Below are 18800 nucleotides of genomic sequence, written 5' to 3'. Positions count from 1 at the left end.
AATCTCTGAACGGACAATTAGCCAAAACTCTAAAAGCCTTTTATATAGCTGATTTGTAAACTTACCGAACTTCCGCCGTCGTATGTTGGCGTCGACCAGGCGAGGCTGATCGAACTCCTTGTGGTGTCGACAACCTTTGGCGTCCTTGGCTCGCCCGGGGCGTACACGGGGTCGCGGACCATGACCGAGTCGGAACAGGGGCCGGCAGGACCGACGCCCTCGTCGTTCTGGGCCATAACCTGAAATAAATAAGTGGCGGTGAGGATATGCGCTGACAAAATACTGTTTTTAGCAAAACTAAGTAAAAAAAATGACATTCGGAATGTGAAAATAAACTGAATTTGAAATAACAGGGTAAGTTCGGTCTAAGGCAAGATATGTGGTAGGGCGTTATTAAGCAATACAATTCCAGGCAATATAATTCAGATTGAAGGATAAAAAGCTGCGTATTAAGTCTTTCAAAGTAAACAAATTACATAATCTGGAACTCATAAAAAAATTACGAAAAAGTTGGAAAAACTGTCAAGAGGGATGTGATCGGGTTTCCGGACAATTGTGAAAATGATTTCTAGTTTCTATCAGGGCTTTTTTACCTGGAACTCGTACTCCTGTCCCTCCTGCAGACCAGACACCTTCAGGCGGCACTCCTCGATCTGGCGTGACGTCACTCGGAACCACTTGGCGCCGAGCTTTTCGCGCTTCTCGACCACGTAGTTGCAAATCTCCGAGCCGCCGTCGCTTTCCGGTCGCGCCCAGGTCAGGATCAGGCCCTTGCTGTGCACGTTGGTGGCCTCCGGCTTGCCGGGCGCCCCGGGCACCTTGAACGGGTTCTTGGTGACCACCGGCGCCGACTCGGTGACGTCACCCAGCCCGAACTTGTTCTCGGCGCGCACCCTGAAAGTGGGGATTTTTTTGGTCAAATAAGCCAAATTTTCGGTTGAAATCGTTAGGGTTAGTATTTTAATGTTTGCTTTGCCAGAGGTTTAAAGCTATGTATGTAACCTTTGAAGAATTCAGTAAAGAGTTGATTTAAGGTTTGTTTTCCATTTTTTTTATAATGCCAGCTGCCAACCCGAAATCTTTGCCTACAGTATATGTACATAAAATCTAGTATTGATATTTATAGCTGATGGCCATTATTACAAAAAAACTACGCGCTACACATTTATTCGGCCGTAAAAAGCATTTCCAAACTTCTGCGCACCTGAAGATGTACTCGTGGTCCTTGATGAGGTGGCCGATCTTGATGTAGCGCGTCTGCAGTTCTGAGGCGACCTGCGTCCAAGTGATTCGGCTCGTCTCGCGCTTCTCAACCACGTAGTTGGTGATCTGGCTGCCCCCGTCTTCGCAGGGGGCGTCCCACGTCACTGTGCACCTACTGGCCGTCACGTCCTCGACCGCCAGGTGTCGCACCGCGCCAGGGATGTCCAAGACCTTGAGTTGTAGCGTCATGGAACGCTCGCCGGCGTCGTTGGCCAGGATCAGGGTGTATTGTCCTGGAAATGTAAAAAGTTGTAACTCAATGCATGCCATTATATTGCTAAATTTCCAAAGATTATGAAAACTTAGTAGGCGAAGTGCATTGCACTAGTTAAAGACTGACCTTATTCGAAAAAAATTAGACAAAAAACTCAAATTTAAATATGCTGATAAGAACCAGAGCTGAAATAATCTATCAGGGTGCTTTTGGGTGTTGAATTTTCGAAATTTAAAACTTTACAATCCAAATTCAGGTAAGAGTACGTTTAAGAAACCAAAATACGAAAAGACGGGGAAACATCGGAAATGTACCTGTATCGCGTCTTGTCGTGTCTGCGATCTGCAGCGTTGTGTATGTGGTCGTGTGCTCTACTTTGACCCGCGGCGAAACCTCGATGTCGCGGCCCTCCTTACACCAGCGCACGGAAGGCGGCGGCTTGCCGTAGATGCGGATCGTGAACTTGGCAGTGTCGCCTGCGCGCACCACTTGCGTGTCACGCAGCGACTGGTCGTACTCGAGACTGGGCGGGTCGAGCTCGTCGCGGCAAAGCACAGGCGAAGAGGGCTCGGAAGGCTCGGACACCGAACCTGGTTAAAAACGTTATGTCAGGCTGGTGCTGGCAATTGTTTTGTAGATGGTTGGCGGTCCAGTAAAAGTTCATGGAAAAGCGACTAGGTTTCGCAGTCTTTAACCCATTTTTCAGTAAAAGTGGAAAGTGGAAAAGAAGAAAAAGTCGAAGCTGTAAAGTTTCTAAGTTTTGTTTAACAGTGTCATTACAAGCAAGAGAATAAATTTTGTTGTCAAAAATGGTATTAAAATTGTGTTTTTTATAAGGCAGCAAGTAGAAATACAAAATTTGAAGTCGGCTTTTCATTATGTGAAACAAGTTTTACTATTTAAAATATTTTATTCGTCGCAGAAAGTCCACTAACCTATCGCGTTCTTGGCGCAAACGCGGAACTCGTATTTCCTTCCCTCGGTGAGTCCGTCCACCTTGAAGTGCGTCTCAGACACGTTGCCGAAGTTGGCCTTGGACCAGCGTCCGTCCGGCAGTTCGCGCTTTTCGACGCTGTAGCCGGTCAGTGTGCTGCCGCCGTCGTAACTCGGCTTGGTCCACTCGACAGTGACGTAACGGCTTCCGACCTGTGACGTGCCAAGAGTGTGAGGAGAAATTCGTTTCCAAGAAATTAGGACTGGACACCAAAGTGATGCGACGCTTTTAATATTTAGGAAAGCATTAACTGTGGTTATGCAAAGAGCCTTTAAGATTTGTAATTGATTCTAACTAAGTACAGCTTTATTGAAGTTGCATATCGTGCAGTTTCACGACTTTATACAAATTATTTTTTTACAAATTTATACAATTTATTTACCTGCAGGGCTTCCGGCCTTCCGGGTGCCTCGATCGGATCGCGGCAGAGTACGAGGTCGGTACTCCGACTCGCCTTACTCATGCCGGCCGCGTTCTGCGCGTAGACGCGGAACTCGTACTCGAGTCCCTGATCGAGTCCGCTCGCCCTGTACTCGGTCTCCGAAATCGTGATCTTGTTGGTTTTCTGCTCAGAAGGAAACAAGTTAAGTTGAGATTTTGAAGTTTCCAATGCACAACAATAAGTATTTATCGCATTTGGTTTTTAGAGCAATATTAGTACGCATTTTAACAGAGTAGCGAGTACGAGTACACACGAACCTGCCACAGGATCGAGTTTCTGTCTTTGTGTTCCATCTGGTATCCGGTTACGCTTGACCCGCCGTCGTTAACTGGCTCCGACCAGCGAAGGGTCACGCTGTCCTTGGTGACGCGGACCACCTGGGGCTGGCTGGGGGCACCTGGGGCCTTGTAGGGGTGCTGGGCGGTCACGGGGTCTGAGGTGAGTACCGGACCCAGACCGAAGCGGTTCTCGGCCTTGATGCGGAAGAGGTATTCTGTTCCTTTACTCAGCTTTGTAGCTTTGACGGTGGCGCGAGCGCAGGCTGCCGAAACCATGGTCCAGACCTGAAATTAAGGCGTTTTAGTTGTTTTTATTAGCAGTTGAATACAAATGTGTAAGTGACCGGTAAAAAATGTCTGAAGGTTTAATAGGATATTCTGACTCATAGCGCTCTTAAATTGGGCGGATTTGAGTTTTAGATCGAATAATTAGGATTTCTTGACAGAATGATGGAATCTCCCAAAATTTAAATTAAATCAACAATTTTTAAATGGCCTAAGCCAAACAATGGTCAAAATGAAGCCTCAAACCCCCCAAAACTGTAGTGTACACTTACAGTGCTGGTGGCCTCTCGCTTCTCGACGATGTAGTTGGCGATCTGACAGCCGCCGGTAAAGGCCGGCTCGTCCCAGGACAAGGTCACAGATTCGGCAGTGACCTGGTCGAAGCGGACCGGTCCCTTGGGCGCGCCCGGCTTATCGTAGACCACCACTTGGACCTTGGCCGTCTTTTTGCCCATCAGGTTGGACACGGTCAGCTCGTAGTCGCCGGCGTCTTCCACGATGCAGTCTAAGTAGGAGTTATTTTATTTTAGTTTCCTAAAATCTAGAACGCATGGTTCAACATCATAATTTATCCCCAACAAAAATTTTAAAGTTTCGGCATTTCGTGCGTACTTTTAATGGTCAGTATCGTGTAGTTTTCCAACGCTTCCACGTTCACGCGGCTGGTCTGACGCAGTTCGTCGCCGTCGCGTCGCCACTGCGCAACCGGCAGGGGTTTTCCCACCAGGGCGACCTTGGCCTTGACGTCACTGCCCTTCTTGGCGTAGAAGACCAACGATGAAAGGCCGCCGAAGTCGATAGCGGCTGGCTCAACCTGAATTAAAACATTGAGATTTTTAAACATAATTTTCCCCTTTTTATTTGGAACCAAGCATCTTAAATTATTTCAATTATGACTTATTTCAGTTGAAACTTTTTTAACATCTTTACCTCGTCCTTGGCTGTAACCGGTTGCATCAGTTCGCGCGCATCTCCCAATCCGTTCTCGTTAAGCGCTTTCACCCTGAAGCAGTAGTCCTTGCCCTCCGAGAGGCGACCCACGGTGCCCGAGAGGCCCTTCACTTGAGAGGCCTGCTTCCACTGCTCAGAAGCCGCGTCGCGGTATTCGATCAGGTAACCTTCGGAAGAGGAGATGTGATGCATTTAGTTTGTTGGTGCGATAACAAGAGGTTATATAGGGGAAAATGATTGTAATTGGATGGCAAATTACATGTGACAAGTGTGTTATACCTTTAGGCAAGGTATTATGAAATATGTAGGGAAAAATTATATTTCATATTTGCATAACCATTAACCAATCTTGAAACTTGTTTTTCAAGCTAATGCTGATCATGACACATACCTGTCACTTTACTGCCACCGTCCGTCTCTGCCTTGGCCCAGGCCAACGACACGCTGTTGCACGTTGTCTGTGTGACCTCGAGACGCCCAGGGGCGCTCGGAACCTCAGACGCCTTCACGGCCCCCGGGGTCTCGCAGGCGGCGCCGATGCCGTACTCGTTCTCGGCCATCACGCGGAAATAGTAGCTCATTCCCTCGTTCAGGTTGAGAACCTGTAAAGAGTTGGTCGATTTTTGTTATAGTTTAAACCAATGGTACTTATTTTATCGGCAATTTTCGCCTGAAGCTAAAATTCTACTTTGACGGTGGTTACTTTGGCAATGACAAAGGACGTGCTATTTTGAACTGCTCAAAAAACTTTGTAAATATTAGGGTTTACTTTGAATGGATATTATTGAGATTTTTTTAAAGTGTTTATTCATTAGGTGATTAATTATAACTTTTTAATATGTAAAATGGATTCGTTCAATTCTATTAAGTTTTTCACAGGACTTACAAAACTGAAAAGGTTAAAAACTACTGGAGCTAATGGTTTAAACTTTTTTGCAAAATATACCTTAAATGAATTTCGGACGCATGTCATCGTGACAGTGGACCAGGCCTTTTTAGTGGTCTCCTTCTTTTCGACGATGTAGTGGTTCACCACGCTGCCGCCGTCGTTGGTCGGCGGTTCCCAGGTAAGGGTCGCCGATTCCTTGGTCACGTCCTTGACGGCCAGCTTGACCGGCGCCGACGGACTGTCCAGCACCACGACACTGACCGTGGCTGTTTTAGACCCGGCGCTGTTCTCCAGGGTGAGACCGTACTTGCCGCTGTGGTTCCTGGGATAAATTGGACGTGGATTAGCTCGGGGTGTTGAGATTAAGATACGAAAAAGTGCTAATAAGAAAATATCTGTTTTTTATAAGATAGGAAAACGTGCTTATCATTTATTAAGAAAATAGCTGTTTTTATATAAGATAGGAAAATGCTTGTAAGAAAATAGGTGTATTTTATCTATTACAAAAATCTCCAAACCTCGTCGAATCTTCGATGAGCATCAAAGTTGTCGAATCAGTGGTGTCGACGTGCGCCGCGTCGGGGAGTTTCCCTTCGTCCAGGCGCCACGTGATCTCGGGCGCAGGACTTCCCCGGTAGGTGGCGAACAGGCGGATCGAGTTGCCCGCTTTGACCTTGAGCGCCTGCCTCAGGCTCGCGTCGATGTCCATGTCCGGGACCAAAAGAAGGTCCTTGGCCACAACTAGGCCGGGTACCTGGGCGAATTCGCCGGGGCCGGCCTTGTTCACCGCAGCGATCCTGTAATTGTAAAGTGTTAGAGTATGAAGACCGGTTTAAGGCGATTTTTTTAATCAAATTTCTACTACTTCTAGTAATGACCAGCTGACTCCATAAAGCGACATCTTGACATTGCAAAGCTTTGCAAGCTTTTACGAAGTTTAAAAAGGTCTCAAAATTGGATTTTAATGATTTATAATAAAAATGTAATTCACACCCAAACATACCTGAGCTTGTACTGTTGGTTTTCGACCAGGTCGCACACCGTGTATTCGGTGAGCAAGTAACGCACGGGCACCGGGCACTTCACCCAGGCGTCTTCCGACACCTCGTCATCGCCCTTGGCCGCAGCGTACTGGATGACGTAGCCCATGACGTCACTGCCTCCGTCGTACATCGGCTTGGTCCAGGCCAGGGTGGCGCTCTTGCGCGTCGTCTCGGTGGTCTTCAAGTTGGCTGGCGGACCTTTAAGGTAATCATTTGAAGATTTAAACAATATTACATTTTAAAAGTAAACAACATTGTTACGTCACAAACTGTTTTATAATGACATACCAGGCGGGTAAATCGGGTCGACGATGTGAGCGTAGGTTGACGGTTCCGAGGGCTCTCCGGTTCCGGCGGCGTTCTCGGCCGCTACTCGGAACTCGATTTCGTTGCCCTCTGGCAGTCCGGTGAGTCGGAAGCGGCACTCGCTCACGTTCTTGCGAGTAGCGCGAACCCAGCGAGTTCCCTTTCTGCGCAACCAAAGAGCAAAGCGAGTTAGCCGAAAGCAAAACAAGTAAGTTACTGTTGAGCTTTAAATTACATCGAGTTTACCCAAAAACGCAAAACATAAAGATAAGCAATAAGCATATGTTATAATCTAATGATATAATAAACCAATAGCGAATGTAAATCAAGTGAGAATCTGTTAAGCTTTAAACTTGAATTAATCCTAAAACACAAAAAGTTAAGATAAGCATGGATGTAAGCCAAGGATTATGATAAGATTATGAATTTGCTTTTTTGGTCGTTTTCCCACAAATTCCACACCAAGTCAATAGCCTAAATTACTCGCCTTTCACGTTTCTCCAATACGTAGTTGGTGACTTCGGCGCCGCCGTCGCTTGCGGGCCGGGTCCAGGTCAGCACGCACGAGTCCCTGGTCACGTTGGTGATCTCGGGCTGACCGGGGCGTCCGGCCAGCACGAACGGGTTGACCGCCTTGACCGGCTGCGATTCGCCGGCGTCGCCCTGGCCGTACTTGTTGACGCCCATCACGCGGAAGACGTACTCGTTGCTCTCGAGCAAGTTGTTGACTCGCAGGGAGGTGCCTTCGACCTATTGGGTAAAATTAATGCGTTAAGTTACAGTTTACGAAATTAATATTTCAGGCTTTGCCCGTTTTTGATTTATTATATTTTCGAGTTAAAATTTAGAAGGTGCTATTCAAGAATAATTATGTTGAAGGTAGAACTCGAGTAACAAAGTAAAGGTTATCTAAAAGCTTAATATAAATTTGAAACACATGTCATAAAAGGCATTGGAATACCATAGGCCCAGAAAATTGTACGAATTTTCAACAAATAACTAATTAAAACCCAGGCTATTCTAAACAATAAAGATACTCTTGGCACTATTGTACATTCTTGCATTTTTTAAATATTTAAATGTAAACAAACCTCGTTGGACACGAGGGTCCAGGCCAGGCGGCTCGTCTCACGCTTCTCGACCACATAGTGGCTAATTGCGTTGCCACCGTCGTCACGCGGCGCCGTCCAGGACAACTTGGCCCGGCTGGCCGTGACGTCATTGGCGGCCACCTTCTCAGGAGGCCCGGGTCTGTCCAGAACCTTGAGGCTCACAGTAAGGCTCCTTGAACCGGCTGCGTTCTTCAGGTTGATAGCGTATTGACCTGAGTCGGTCCTACGCGCGTCACGGATGTGCACAAGGCTGTCCGCGTCAGAGTTGATGACGCCGAGGAGGTTGCTCTCCTCCAGCGTGACGTCATCCTTCTGCCACTGGACGGACGGCAGCGGTTTTCCTGCGTGAGAAGTTTAGCGTTATTAAGCTGGTAAGCGTTACAATGCAATTTTCAGCCAACAGTACGTTTTTGCTATTTCTATCCATTTTTACGCCAGACTCCTTCAAAATTACCTGAAATCCTTGCCAGAAGCTTTACGCTCTCTCCCGCCTTGACGACGAGTGTATCGCGGAGCTTGGCGTCGAACTCGACCCTCGGAGGTCGCACCTCATCGCGGCAAGTCACCGCATCCGAGGACTCGCTCTCCTCCGAAACGCTGCCGCTCGCGTTCTTTGCAAAGACCCTGGAAAGTGAATGTGGTGACATGTTAGTTTAAGTCACTTCTTAGGCTGTCTTTTTGTGGGCACTGCTATATGGAAATGCCTGTGACGTAAGCATGTCTGTTTCCACTGGCTTTAAGCTTATTTTATCTTTACGTTTTTCTGGAGGTGTTTAGTAAAATGTGCTTTTTACCTGAAGATGTAGTCGCTGTTTTCCGTGAGTCCGGTCACGGCGAACGTGGTCTCGATCACGTTGCTAAAGTTGCACTTCAGCCAACGGCCAGTGGGCAGCTCACGTCGTTCGATTGTGTAGCCTAAACAAGATGGATTTGTAAACATCAATAAGAGCTTAATTACTCATATAATGGTATTTTAAAGCATTTTAAACGAGATAGCGACAATTCCACTGACCAGTTATCTTTGCCCCGCCGTCGTATTCCGGCTTGGTCCATTCCACGGTGGCTGTGGTCCTTCCGACCTCGGTCACCTCGGGCCGGCCCGGTCGGTCCACGTTGTCCCGGCACACTGCGCCCTCCGACGGACGCGAGAACTTGCCCACGCCAGCCTGGTTTTCGGCGCAGACGCGGAACTGGTACTCGAGGTTCTCGGTAAGTCCGGAAATCTACAAAAAGCGATCAAAAATTGAATATTAAATACAATTATGCCGCATAATGCCAGTTTTCGGAGATTTTGAAGCCTTTGAAAGGTTGTATGGTTTTGTATGTTGGGCTATGTATGTTGGGCTATGTTACCTTGAGCGAAATGTCTTTCGCTGGTGCTTTTGTGGCCGGTGTCCAAAGAATAGCATTCCTGTCCTTCTTTTCGACGTGATAGGCAAACACTTTGTCGCCTGAAGACAAAAAATAAATCAATAAGACCGCCAAATCACGACCTCCAAATGTTTTCTCACAGTAAGTTACACCTAAATCATGTTATTCAAGTGAATTACACTTAAATCATGTTATACAAGTGTGTAGACAAAACATGGCAGCCAAACTCTTCCGTTGCTTACCTCCGTCGGACGCCGGCGCTTCCCATTTGAGCAGCACCGTGTCCCTGGTGCACTTGGCCACCTCGGGCTGTCCGGGCACGCCGGGCCGGCTGAAGGGGTACTGCACCAGGATCGGCTTGGAGTCGAGGGGATCCGAACGGCCGAAACGGTTCTCGGCGAAGACGCGGAACAAGTATTCCTGGTCCCTCGCCAAGCGGCCGACCTGCAAAAAATCGGAAGCAAGTTTTTAATTATGTATACAAAGGGTATGAATTTTTAAATTTAGTAAAGCTTCTGGGTCAAATAACACAAAGCGAAGTACATTAAACCGTTGCCGAACTTTCTTAAAAGAGCAGTTAAGCTTTAAGACCCAGTGGTTCTGTTTGTCTGAATAGTTCCCTTATGTAATCCTTACCTTGAGGGTGGTTCTGGCCACAGACCCGGCCACCTCTGTCCAGGTGTCGTTTTCCTTTTCGCGCTTCATCACCGCGTAGTTGTTGATCTGCGCTCCTCCGTCCTGTTCGGGACTGAGCCACGTCATCGTCAGCGAATCCGCTGTGACGTTGGTGAACTCAATCGGGCCGCGCGGCGCGCTTGGACAGTCGAAGACCGTCAACTGCAAAGCGGAACATTTAAAGGTTAGAAATTTTTTTTTGTGAGTTTTTGTGAACCAAGTCTCTTTATCCATAAGTTTCCTTTTCGGGGTGAGAATTTATAAGGATTAAATTCTGCATTTCCTTTTAGTTATTTTGCATTTTGTCTAATTTTATTATGATTAACTTAAAAAGAATATCAAAGCCCATACAGAAGTAAAAAATGTGGAAAATGAATATATAGTTATCGATACGTAAAATATTACCTATACTCCAATGATTAACTTAATTTGTGTTTTAATAAGAAAAGGTTAATTTTGAAGTTATTTCCTTCCACAGTTCTCTCGTGCTTTATCGGAAACGCTTCATTTTTTATTACCGATTTTATCAGTTATTTTACCCTGATGTTAGCGGTCTTGGTGCCGGCCGGGTTCTTGACCACGACCTCGTAGCTCCCGGCGTCGCCGCGCTGACAATCCCTTATATTCAAGGTGGTAAAGCCGTCGCAAGTTTCGGTGTTGACTCGCTGCGTTTCGCGAACATTCTCTTCATTACGACGCCATTGGGCTGTTGGTAGCGGTTTGCCTAGGAGCGGCAGCTTTATCTTCAGGTTCGATCCGGCCTTGGCCGTCACAGTTCCCATGTAGAGCTCGCGCAGGTCGACGCCGGGCCTGATGACGTCATCCTTGGCGGTAACCGAGTGCAGGGTCTGCGTGGCCTCGCCGGCGCCGACCGCGTTCTTGGCGCGCACGCGGAAATGGTACTCGGCGCCCTCGTTCAAGTCCGAAACGGTGGCCCTGCGCAAAGGTCAAAGTTCGTTATTTGAGATGAAAGATTAAAAATAACTTTTTTATAAAGGCCATAAAAAATTTTTTTTAACTGTTTTAATTTAGGTCGCAAAATACTAAGGATTAGAACTCTATAAAAATCAACTTACTTCTCTATAAAAATCAACTTACTTGAGCGCCTGCGTGGTGGCCTTGTTCACCCACGTTTCCATGCCAACGCGCTGCATCTCGAGCAGGTAGGCAAGGATCGGGGAACCCCCGTCGGTCTCGGGCTTGGTCCAGGCCAAGGACACGGCGGTCCGGCTGAACTCGGTGACGTCGACGCTCTTGGGCGCGCCGGGCGCCTCGGACGCACGGGCCACTTCACGGGTCTCGGCCGGCTCCCCAATGCCGTATTTGTTCTCGGCCAGGACGCGGAAGAAGTATTGCTCGCCCTCCGCTAATCCGGTGATCTTGTGCGATTCTCGGTGGACCTGGTGGATACAAAGGAAAGAATTTTCAAGAGGAAGATTTAAGCCGTTTATAAGGCGGTTTTGATATTTATCTTTTTTGACAATTTTAATTATTTTTAGTAATTTTATTTTTTTTTGGGAAATTTTATTTATCGGAGTTTAAAAACGGTTTTAAATCTAACGCCATTCAGTATGCCTCTATCGCAATACATATTTGCCAATTTTGTTATACATTTATACCGTTGAAATTGCTTAAGTGACTGTTTACTGAGTGTTGCGGTTTCATTAATACCTCTGTTGACACAGTGGTCCAGGCCTTTCTGGTGGAAAGGCGTCGCTCGACGATGTAGTTTGAGACGACGGCGCCGCCGTCGGTCTTTGGAGGATCCCACATAATAAAAGCGGAGTTCCTCGTAACCTGAAAGACATAGCGTTTGTTAAAGACGGTATCATGTAAAAGCGAAGATATCTGACATGCAAATTTAAATTTTGTATTTTACGTCCGCTTTATGGCGATGTTCGCTAAACAAAAATGTGGGAAAATACTACATTTCTTCTTGCAAAACATTGGTGTGTGCATTTACCTCCTTGACTTCCAGGTTTTGCGGCGGCCCGGGCGAGTCTAGCACCTTGACGTTGACGGCCACCATCTTGGATCCGGCCGGGTTCTCCAGAATGAGCTCGTACTTGCCGACGTCGTGTCGGTTGCAGTTGCTCACAACCAGCAAGCTGCAACAAATAAGCACAACGTGTTAATTATTGAACAAGGTTTTCCATAAATAGAATCTTTGTAGGTATTGATCTAATTTATGTCATTACCTTACTGTAAAATAATTTGCTCTGTAATTTAGTTTTTTAACCCATTTTTATCTCTTGGATGGTTTAAGTCGCTTTCAAGCAAAAGCTGGAATTTTACAGCGCGCAGATCTTTGCATATCCTAATACAACTATAAATTAAATTGTAAAGGACGCTGAACACAAACCTGTAGGAAGACGTTGTGTCAATAACTGTCCTATCCTGAGGGAGCCCGCCCTCCTTGGTCCAGCTGGCTTCCGGAGTCGGTCTTCCCTTCATGGTGACGAAGAGGCGGATTGATCCTCCGGCTCTCACGGTCAGACTCTGCTTCATGTCGGCGTCCAGCTCGTAGCTTGGAGGCTCAACAATCTCGAGAGGACTGACCGCCTCACTGGACTCGCTTGGCTCCGAGCTTCCGGCCTCGTTGACCGCGCGGACACGGAACCTGAGTTGAAGAGGAGAAGATTGTGAGTTTCAGCTTGACGGACAGAAAATTAAGTTAAAAAATTTGAAAAAAAGTGAGGCGCCGTAAAATGAAAACGACACGATAGAAAGGCGAAATGTGAAACGTTCTATCAAGCCTGCGTTGGTACGCGTAAAAATACGAAATATTTTTCCCTTACAGTCGTAAATCTAAGTTTAGCGACATTTTGCTATAAAGCTTAATTTCGTATAATTTTTGTAGCAATAAAATCAGATCTTTTATACTAACAAGCTTTTTTACTTACTTGTATTTTAGGTCGGTGAGTAGACTCGTCACCACGTACTCGGTGCCGAGCACCGGACGCGGCCCGCTGACCAACTCGTACTCGTCCGAGTCGGCCTTGGCCATTTCGACCGAGTAGCCGGTAATGGGAGCGCCGCCGTCGTAGGTCGACTTGGCCCAGGACAGACTGATAGAGGTCTTGGTGGTGTCGGTGACCTGTGGGGTTCCGGGGGCACCGGGCGCATCTATGGAAATAAAAAAAAAAAACCGTCGCTACTCGTATACTCGTTTTATAGGCAATTCTGATAGATGTTATGAAACTTTAAATTTCGTATTCGGGTATTTTTATTTTAGCCTGGAATATAGCAATAGTACTCAATAGCAGCATTCTATAGGCGAAGACAGTTTTGAAAATCAATATACTTTGATTTAAACTAATTTCTTTTGTAACAATAATTATTTTCTTGATAACTTTTTCACTTACGCTTTTGCCTTCTCTTCACTTTCACTGACCCGAAAATATCGTTTCTCTGCTTGAACTCGGACTCGACGCGATCTATACTCGCGCTCAACGAGCTTATCGAGTCAAAAAGGTCGCGAAAATCGCTCGGCTCTGCGTATTTCACTTTTTCGCGACGAGTCGCCGAGTTACTCGTTTCCCTTCCCAGAGAAGCGCTGCGCTTTTCGCCCTCACGTGTTTCCTGAACTCGCTCTACTCTGCTCAGCGAAGTTGAGCGAGTTTGCGACGTCGACTCGTCCGTCGTACTCAGAAAGCGCGAGTGAGCTGGCGCGGGCGAGTACTGGCGCTTGTAGAAAGCGGCGATGTGGTCGTCGCCACTCAAAGCGTGCTCCAGAACATCGCCTTCCAAGTTTTCGAGCTTGCTTTCCGAATCCTTTACGACCTTGTCCCATCTCTTTCGCTTCTTTTCTCTGATCGAGAGCTCGCGATTATCATCGGCGCCGATTTCGTTACCGGATTTCCGCAGAATACTGCTTGTTCTACCACCTCTCGTATGCACTACAGACTTTGAACTGCTCCCACCTTTAGTAGTCACTACAGACTTTGAACTGCTACCGCCTTTAGTAGTTACTACAGTCTTTGAACTGGTAGAAGTAGTAGCCACTGTACGCGACTCTTTAACGCTGCGGCTGCCGGCATTATGCTGGAACCTGTTCGTTCGTAACTCAGCGACCTGATCCATTCGGCGCTTAATACTGAAGCGCAAACTCGCACCAACACAGCAACTGTCGACTACAAGAAGCAAAGCTGTCAGATCTCCTAATGATCGATGATAAGTGTGTGCTAGTGCTAAAAGCGTCTCGCAGAGGATCTGGGTCCCGCGGGACTCCCTGCCTCGCACATAATGGACCTCCCAGCTGTAAACTGAGACAGCAAGACAAGTCGTTCCAACGCCAGGGCCACTGCGCGTCGCCGCCTTACGTAAGTTTCAATTATAACTAGAAAGCCGTGACGTCTGCTGGTATAATTACAAAGACAGTATAGCTGTCGGGACGCCGGGTACCACTAAATCAGAAGATTCAGTCTGTACAGCTCGGACGAAATTCGACCTTGCGACCTTTAACCTAACGTAGTGCCGTATTTTTGAAGGCTCAGGCGCCAATACAATTTTAAAAGTCTGCCACTAACCGACTGTCAAAGTGAAAGATATCTTTTAACTAATACGATGCAGAATAAAGAAAACAGCGCGGGTACTTACAGATCGGGTCTCTTGCCGTGTAGAAGTCGGACTCGTCACTCGTCGGGCCGACTCCGCCCTTGTTAACCGCCGCTACTCGGTACTCGTACTCGTAGTCTTCGGTGAGTCCGTTGACCCGGTGCCGGTTTTCGCGGATCGGCTCTTGATTGCAACTGGGTGACAAAAAACAAGGTTGAAATAACACATAGGGAGGAAAATATAGTAAATACAGATATGGGGCATTTAGTTGCAATTGGTTACATGATAAACATAAGGAATTACATTTGACAAAAAAGTGTCACTGCATTTTTCAATTATTGTGTATTTTTTTATTTATTAGCTGAGTACTTACCGGATCCACTTAAGGCCCTTCTTGTGATGACGTTCAAGATGGTATCCGATGATTTCGCTGCCCCCGTCCGACTCTGGTCGGTCCCAAGTCACAGTCATAGTGGTCTTGGTCGACTTGGTGACCTGAGGCTTTCCTGGTTTGCCAGGAGCATCTAAAGAGAAAAAGCAATATTGTAGATGAAAATTAAATCCAAAAAGTATAATATGTTTCAATTATTTCATTATGCTTATATTTATCCTATAGCTATACGTAGACCATTTCAACTCGCTTTCAACATCGAATTTTTTAAACAGCTTTCCACTTACCGAATGGATTTTTGCAGACAGCTGCGGCCGATTCGAGCGGTGGCCCGACTCCGTACTTGTTCTGAGCGGAGACGCGGAACACGTACTGGTTGCCCGCCACCAGCTTGGCGCAGTTGATGTCGCAGTGCATGCCGGCGTCGCCAACCTTCGAATGGTACACATAAGCTTATGAGTCGGAAAGGGGCAATCTGCGTTAAGCGCAGGCCTGCTGCTTATACTCCAGACACTTGACTAGCTTAGCGGATAAGCGTCAGTCCTTTAGTGGCGGCTATAAGACTTAAGATTAGCGCCCGAGATGGTATTTTTAGCGTTTAAAGAGGCACTGGTAAGCATGCCAAAGGTTTATTGGTTATAATCGGCCTTGACGCTTTTCAATTATAATCAACCTACTGTAACTACCTACATTGCTATGAAAGGATCTGTAAGTTAGATGTTAAGACATCGTTAGCACACAAACACAGCCCTTGCATAACACTTACAGAAGTCCAAAGCAAGCGGCTGGTCTCGCGTTTTTCGACCACATAGTTTGTGATGGTGCTTCCGCCATTCTCGGCAGGCGCGCCCCAGGCCAGCTTGCATTTGCTTGCAGTCATGCCCACAATCTTTACTGGGCCGGTAACCTGGCCAGGCTTGTCTGCAATAGCAAATAGAAACAACGTTATTTTTTTTACAAAATAACGTTAATTTAATAAACAATGTTTCTAAAGAAAGTGGCGAGGTGCTGTATTTAAGGCTTGCGGTTAAGTAAAACGAATAAGAGTTTTGGAAAAACGAATAAATTGCACTTTTTACTGTATAACTAAACCATATATGTGTTTTTAGAACGTTTATGCTGGGCCATGATTACACCGAACAAATCTAATGTATACTTGGAAAGAGAGGTAGGAGCACTTTTGTCTAAAGGATACTGACATATTGACAACTCACCTAGAACCTGCACTTTGCATGTCGCCGACTTGGAGCCGTAATGGTTGGCTGCGGTCACTGTGTACTCGCCACCGCTGACCAGCTTGATGTCCTTCACGGTCAGCGTGGCCTGAGCGATCGAACGCTCGATCTTGACGCTGTCAGTCTCGCGCAGCTCCTTGTCCTTGTGTGACCAGGTGACCTTGGGCACCGGCTTTCCGCTGGTGATTGCGTGCAGCTGGACATCCTCGCCCGCCCTGACCACTAGACCGTCCATAAGGGCAATGTCAAGCGACACGTCGGCGGGTTCTGCGATGTGAATGTTGGAAATGTTACGTTGGTATAGCGGATTGTACAACTCAAACCAGCTTAAGATTTTTTTTAGAATAAGTTGCATTTTTTGTTTTAATATAGAAAAAACGATTTTGCGTTTACCGTAGTCTTCCTTGCACACAATCGGTCCGGTGTTTTGCGATGGTTCAGAAACCGAACCGGCCGTGTTCTTTGCTCTCACGCGGAAGTCGTAGCGACTGCCCGGCATCAGTCCCGTCACCTAAAAGCAAAATCCAATAAAGAACTATCCGAAAGCCTTTGAAGCACACTTTGGCTAACAAAACGGCGCAGACCATTTGGTTAAAATGCGTCTATATAACTTACAACGAAGTCGGTTCCGCTTATTTTCCCGACGTTGCATCGGATCCAGTTCTTGGCTGGCAAGTTGAGTCGTTCAACGTCGTATCCCACGATCCTGTGACCGCCGTCGAACTTGGGCGCCTCCCATCGCAGCGAAATGCTCTCGTTTGTCGAATCGTACACGATCGGTTGGGATGGCGGTTCTGAGAAAAGGAAAAAAAATCGCGATAAAATTTGTTGCCCGTTCAAAGCATTTCGCAGTTGATTTTTTATAGTAGTGGTGAGCTTTAAAGTAAGGAACACCGATTTCTGCGCTGTTATTAAACGTCACGAAAGTAATTTTGGGCAATAAAATATTTCGAACAAATCTGTTGTCCAAGGCAAATGACATTTTGCTTTAAAAGTTTAGGAAGAAAATTTTTGCAGCCTCGAACAACGCCCACAAGCCACTGTTCTGAACAAAATATTTCCCATAGTATTTATTTTTCCCGAAAAAAAATCTTCGCCTTTCGCAGGAGCCAGCAGATAAAGAGAGACACGTACCGACTGGGTCCAGCGCGAACTTGGCGCTCGAAGGTTCCGACGCGTTCGACTGTCCGGCCTGGTTCAAAGCGTAGACGCGGAACTGGTACTCGAGGCCCTCGTTCAGGCCGGTGGCTCGGTACTCGGTGCCGTGATTCTTGCCTAGCGACTTCCACAATATCGAATTGCGTTCCTTGATCTCGACCAGGTAGCCAAGTACTGGAGATCCGCCGTCCTTTCGCGGCGCTTTCCATTCTACAGTCATCGAGTCCCGTTTGCACGTGGTTACTTCGGGCGCGGCCGGCGCGTAGGGAACGTCTTCGTAAAATCAAGGGGAGGGATTAGTGTGAATGCTTGACGGATCGAAAATTGCCAGAAATTGGCCTGTTAATTTTATTTCGTTTTCTGTAAGCGCGATTTTGATATCTGAGGGCGGCTATAACGATTTGACAACTATGTAAATTGAATGCGATTTGAGAGGACCTATGTCACAAATAGGTAAATAAAGTGAGCATTTCTGAAATATTAATACACTTGCTTTAGTAATATGGCAAGTTTCATATTAGCGTGGAAGTTCCACTTTTTAGAATAAATTTCTTCATTGTTCCAAAATATTGTTTATTGAGTATAATGTCACAATGTTTCTTACCGAATGGATACTTGGCCACGACGGTGTCGGACAGCAGTGGTGAGCTAACGCCCAAGCGGTTCTCGGCCATCACTCTGAAGGTGTACTCGTTGCCGCCGATCAGGCCACCGGCCCGACATGTGGGCCGAGCAATCGATGACGTCACTAGGGCCCAGGTTCCGGCCTTGGCGTCGCGCTTCTCGACGATGTAGTTGGTGATGTCAGAACCTGGATAAAGAACAGTGTGAGTTACGCGAATCTTTAAAGTGAAATACTAAGATGTTGCGAGGGACGACTATATCTTTAAAGCTTTCCATTTTATGTGTGTGTTTGTTTTTACCTCCGTTATCTTTCGGTGCTTTCCATGTCAATGTACAGCTCTCCGATGTGAGGTCGCTGATGTCCAAAGGTCCATGAACTGGTCCAGGCTTTCCGGCAACCAGCACCTTAATGTTGGCGGTTTTCTGGCCGACCACGTTAGTTGCGGTCAGCGTGTATTTACCTGTGCAAAGAAGTGGTTAGCATTTCTTCAATAAAGGCTACATAAATATGAAACTTAATATTAGATCTACAAACGTGCTTTAAACACTGTATACAGCTCTTTAGGATTTCGTACCTGCGTCCTGTCTTCGCACTTCCTTCATGATGAGGATGTTCGAGATCGGTGTCTCTTCCACCGAGACGCGAGTGTCCTCCTTAAGGTCTTCCTCGTCCTTGGACCACTTGACCGTGGGGCGCGGGGTGCCCTGGACCGGGATCTTCAGCTTGGCCGGGGTGCCTTCACGCGCGTGGAAAGTCAAGGTCGGGAGACTGCTGAGGTCGAAGCTAGGGCTGACGGTCTGCGACGAATATTTGAAAAATGTTAAGTTCGTGAACGTTAGGTTGGTCGCGAAAGGCGATTTTACTGGTTTCTGTACCTGATCTTTGGCTGTCAGGTTCCTCTCTCGTGGCTGACCGACGCCGGCCTCGTTCTTGGCCGAGACGCGGATGCTGTAATCGTTGCCTTCGGTCAAGTTGGTAATCTGTAGTAAATACAAGCAATTAAGCGAAAAC

General features: G+C 46.9%; 1 protein-coding gene across 1 annotated transcript in view; it reads right to left on the bottom strand.

Annotated features, from left to right (window-relative positions):
* The window catches only part of LOC146132147 (titin-like), a 170250-nt gene that overhangs the window by 36521 nt on the left and 114929 nt on the right, over window positions 1-18800 (bottom strand). The window contains 41 exon segments of the mRNA XM_083397226.1: window positions 66-239; window positions 594-894; window positions 1205-1496; window positions 1792-2067; window positions 2413-2623; window positions 2854-3036; window positions 3171-3476; window positions 3749-3981; window positions 4089-4290; window positions 4407-4594; window positions 4819-5029; window positions 5374-5638; window positions 5835-6113; window positions 6320-6557; window positions 6648-6825; window positions 7149-7415; window positions 7757-8118; window positions 8232-8401; window positions 8572-8692; window positions 8790-9000; window positions 9131-9228; window positions 9391-9592; window positions 9785-9985; window positions 10363-10759; window positions 10922-11223; window positions 11495-11620; window positions 11787-11931; window positions 12186-12443; window positions 12727-12949; window positions 14423-14574; window positions 14754-14904; window positions 15059-15203; window positions 15538-15692; window positions 15986-16273; window positions 16400-16517; window positions 16622-16800; window positions 17141-17437; window positions 17769-17975; window positions 18088-18249; window positions 18364-18586; window positions 18665-18769. Coding sequence (XP_083253352.1) covers window positions 66-239; window positions 594-894; window positions 1205-1496; window positions 1792-2067; window positions 2413-2623; window positions 2854-3036; window positions 3171-3476; window positions 3749-3981; window positions 4089-4290; window positions 4407-4594; window positions 4819-5029; window positions 5374-5638; window positions 5835-6113; window positions 6320-6557; window positions 6648-6825; window positions 7149-7415; window positions 7757-8118; window positions 8232-8401; window positions 8572-8692; window positions 8790-9000; window positions 9131-9228; window positions 9391-9592; window positions 9785-9985; window positions 10363-10759; window positions 10922-11223; window positions 11495-11620; window positions 11787-11931; window positions 12186-12443; window positions 12727-12949; window positions 14423-14574; window positions 14754-14904; window positions 15059-15203; window positions 15538-15692; window positions 15986-16273; window positions 16400-16517; window positions 16622-16800; window positions 17141-17437; window positions 17769-17975; window positions 18088-18249; window positions 18364-18586; window positions 18665-18769 — 8802 coding nt within the window.

This window comes from Ascidiella aspersa, chromosome 9 (genome assembly GCF_963924565.1).
Source record: "Ascidiella aspersa chromosome 9, kaAscAspe10.2, whole genome shotgun sequence".
Lineage (NCBI taxonomy): Eukaryota > Metazoa > Chordata > Ascidiacea > Phlebobranchia > Ascidiidae > Ascidiella > Ascidiella aspersa.
Note: the sequence above shows the minus strand (reverse complement) of the source record. Positions and strands in the feature narration are given on the sequence as shown.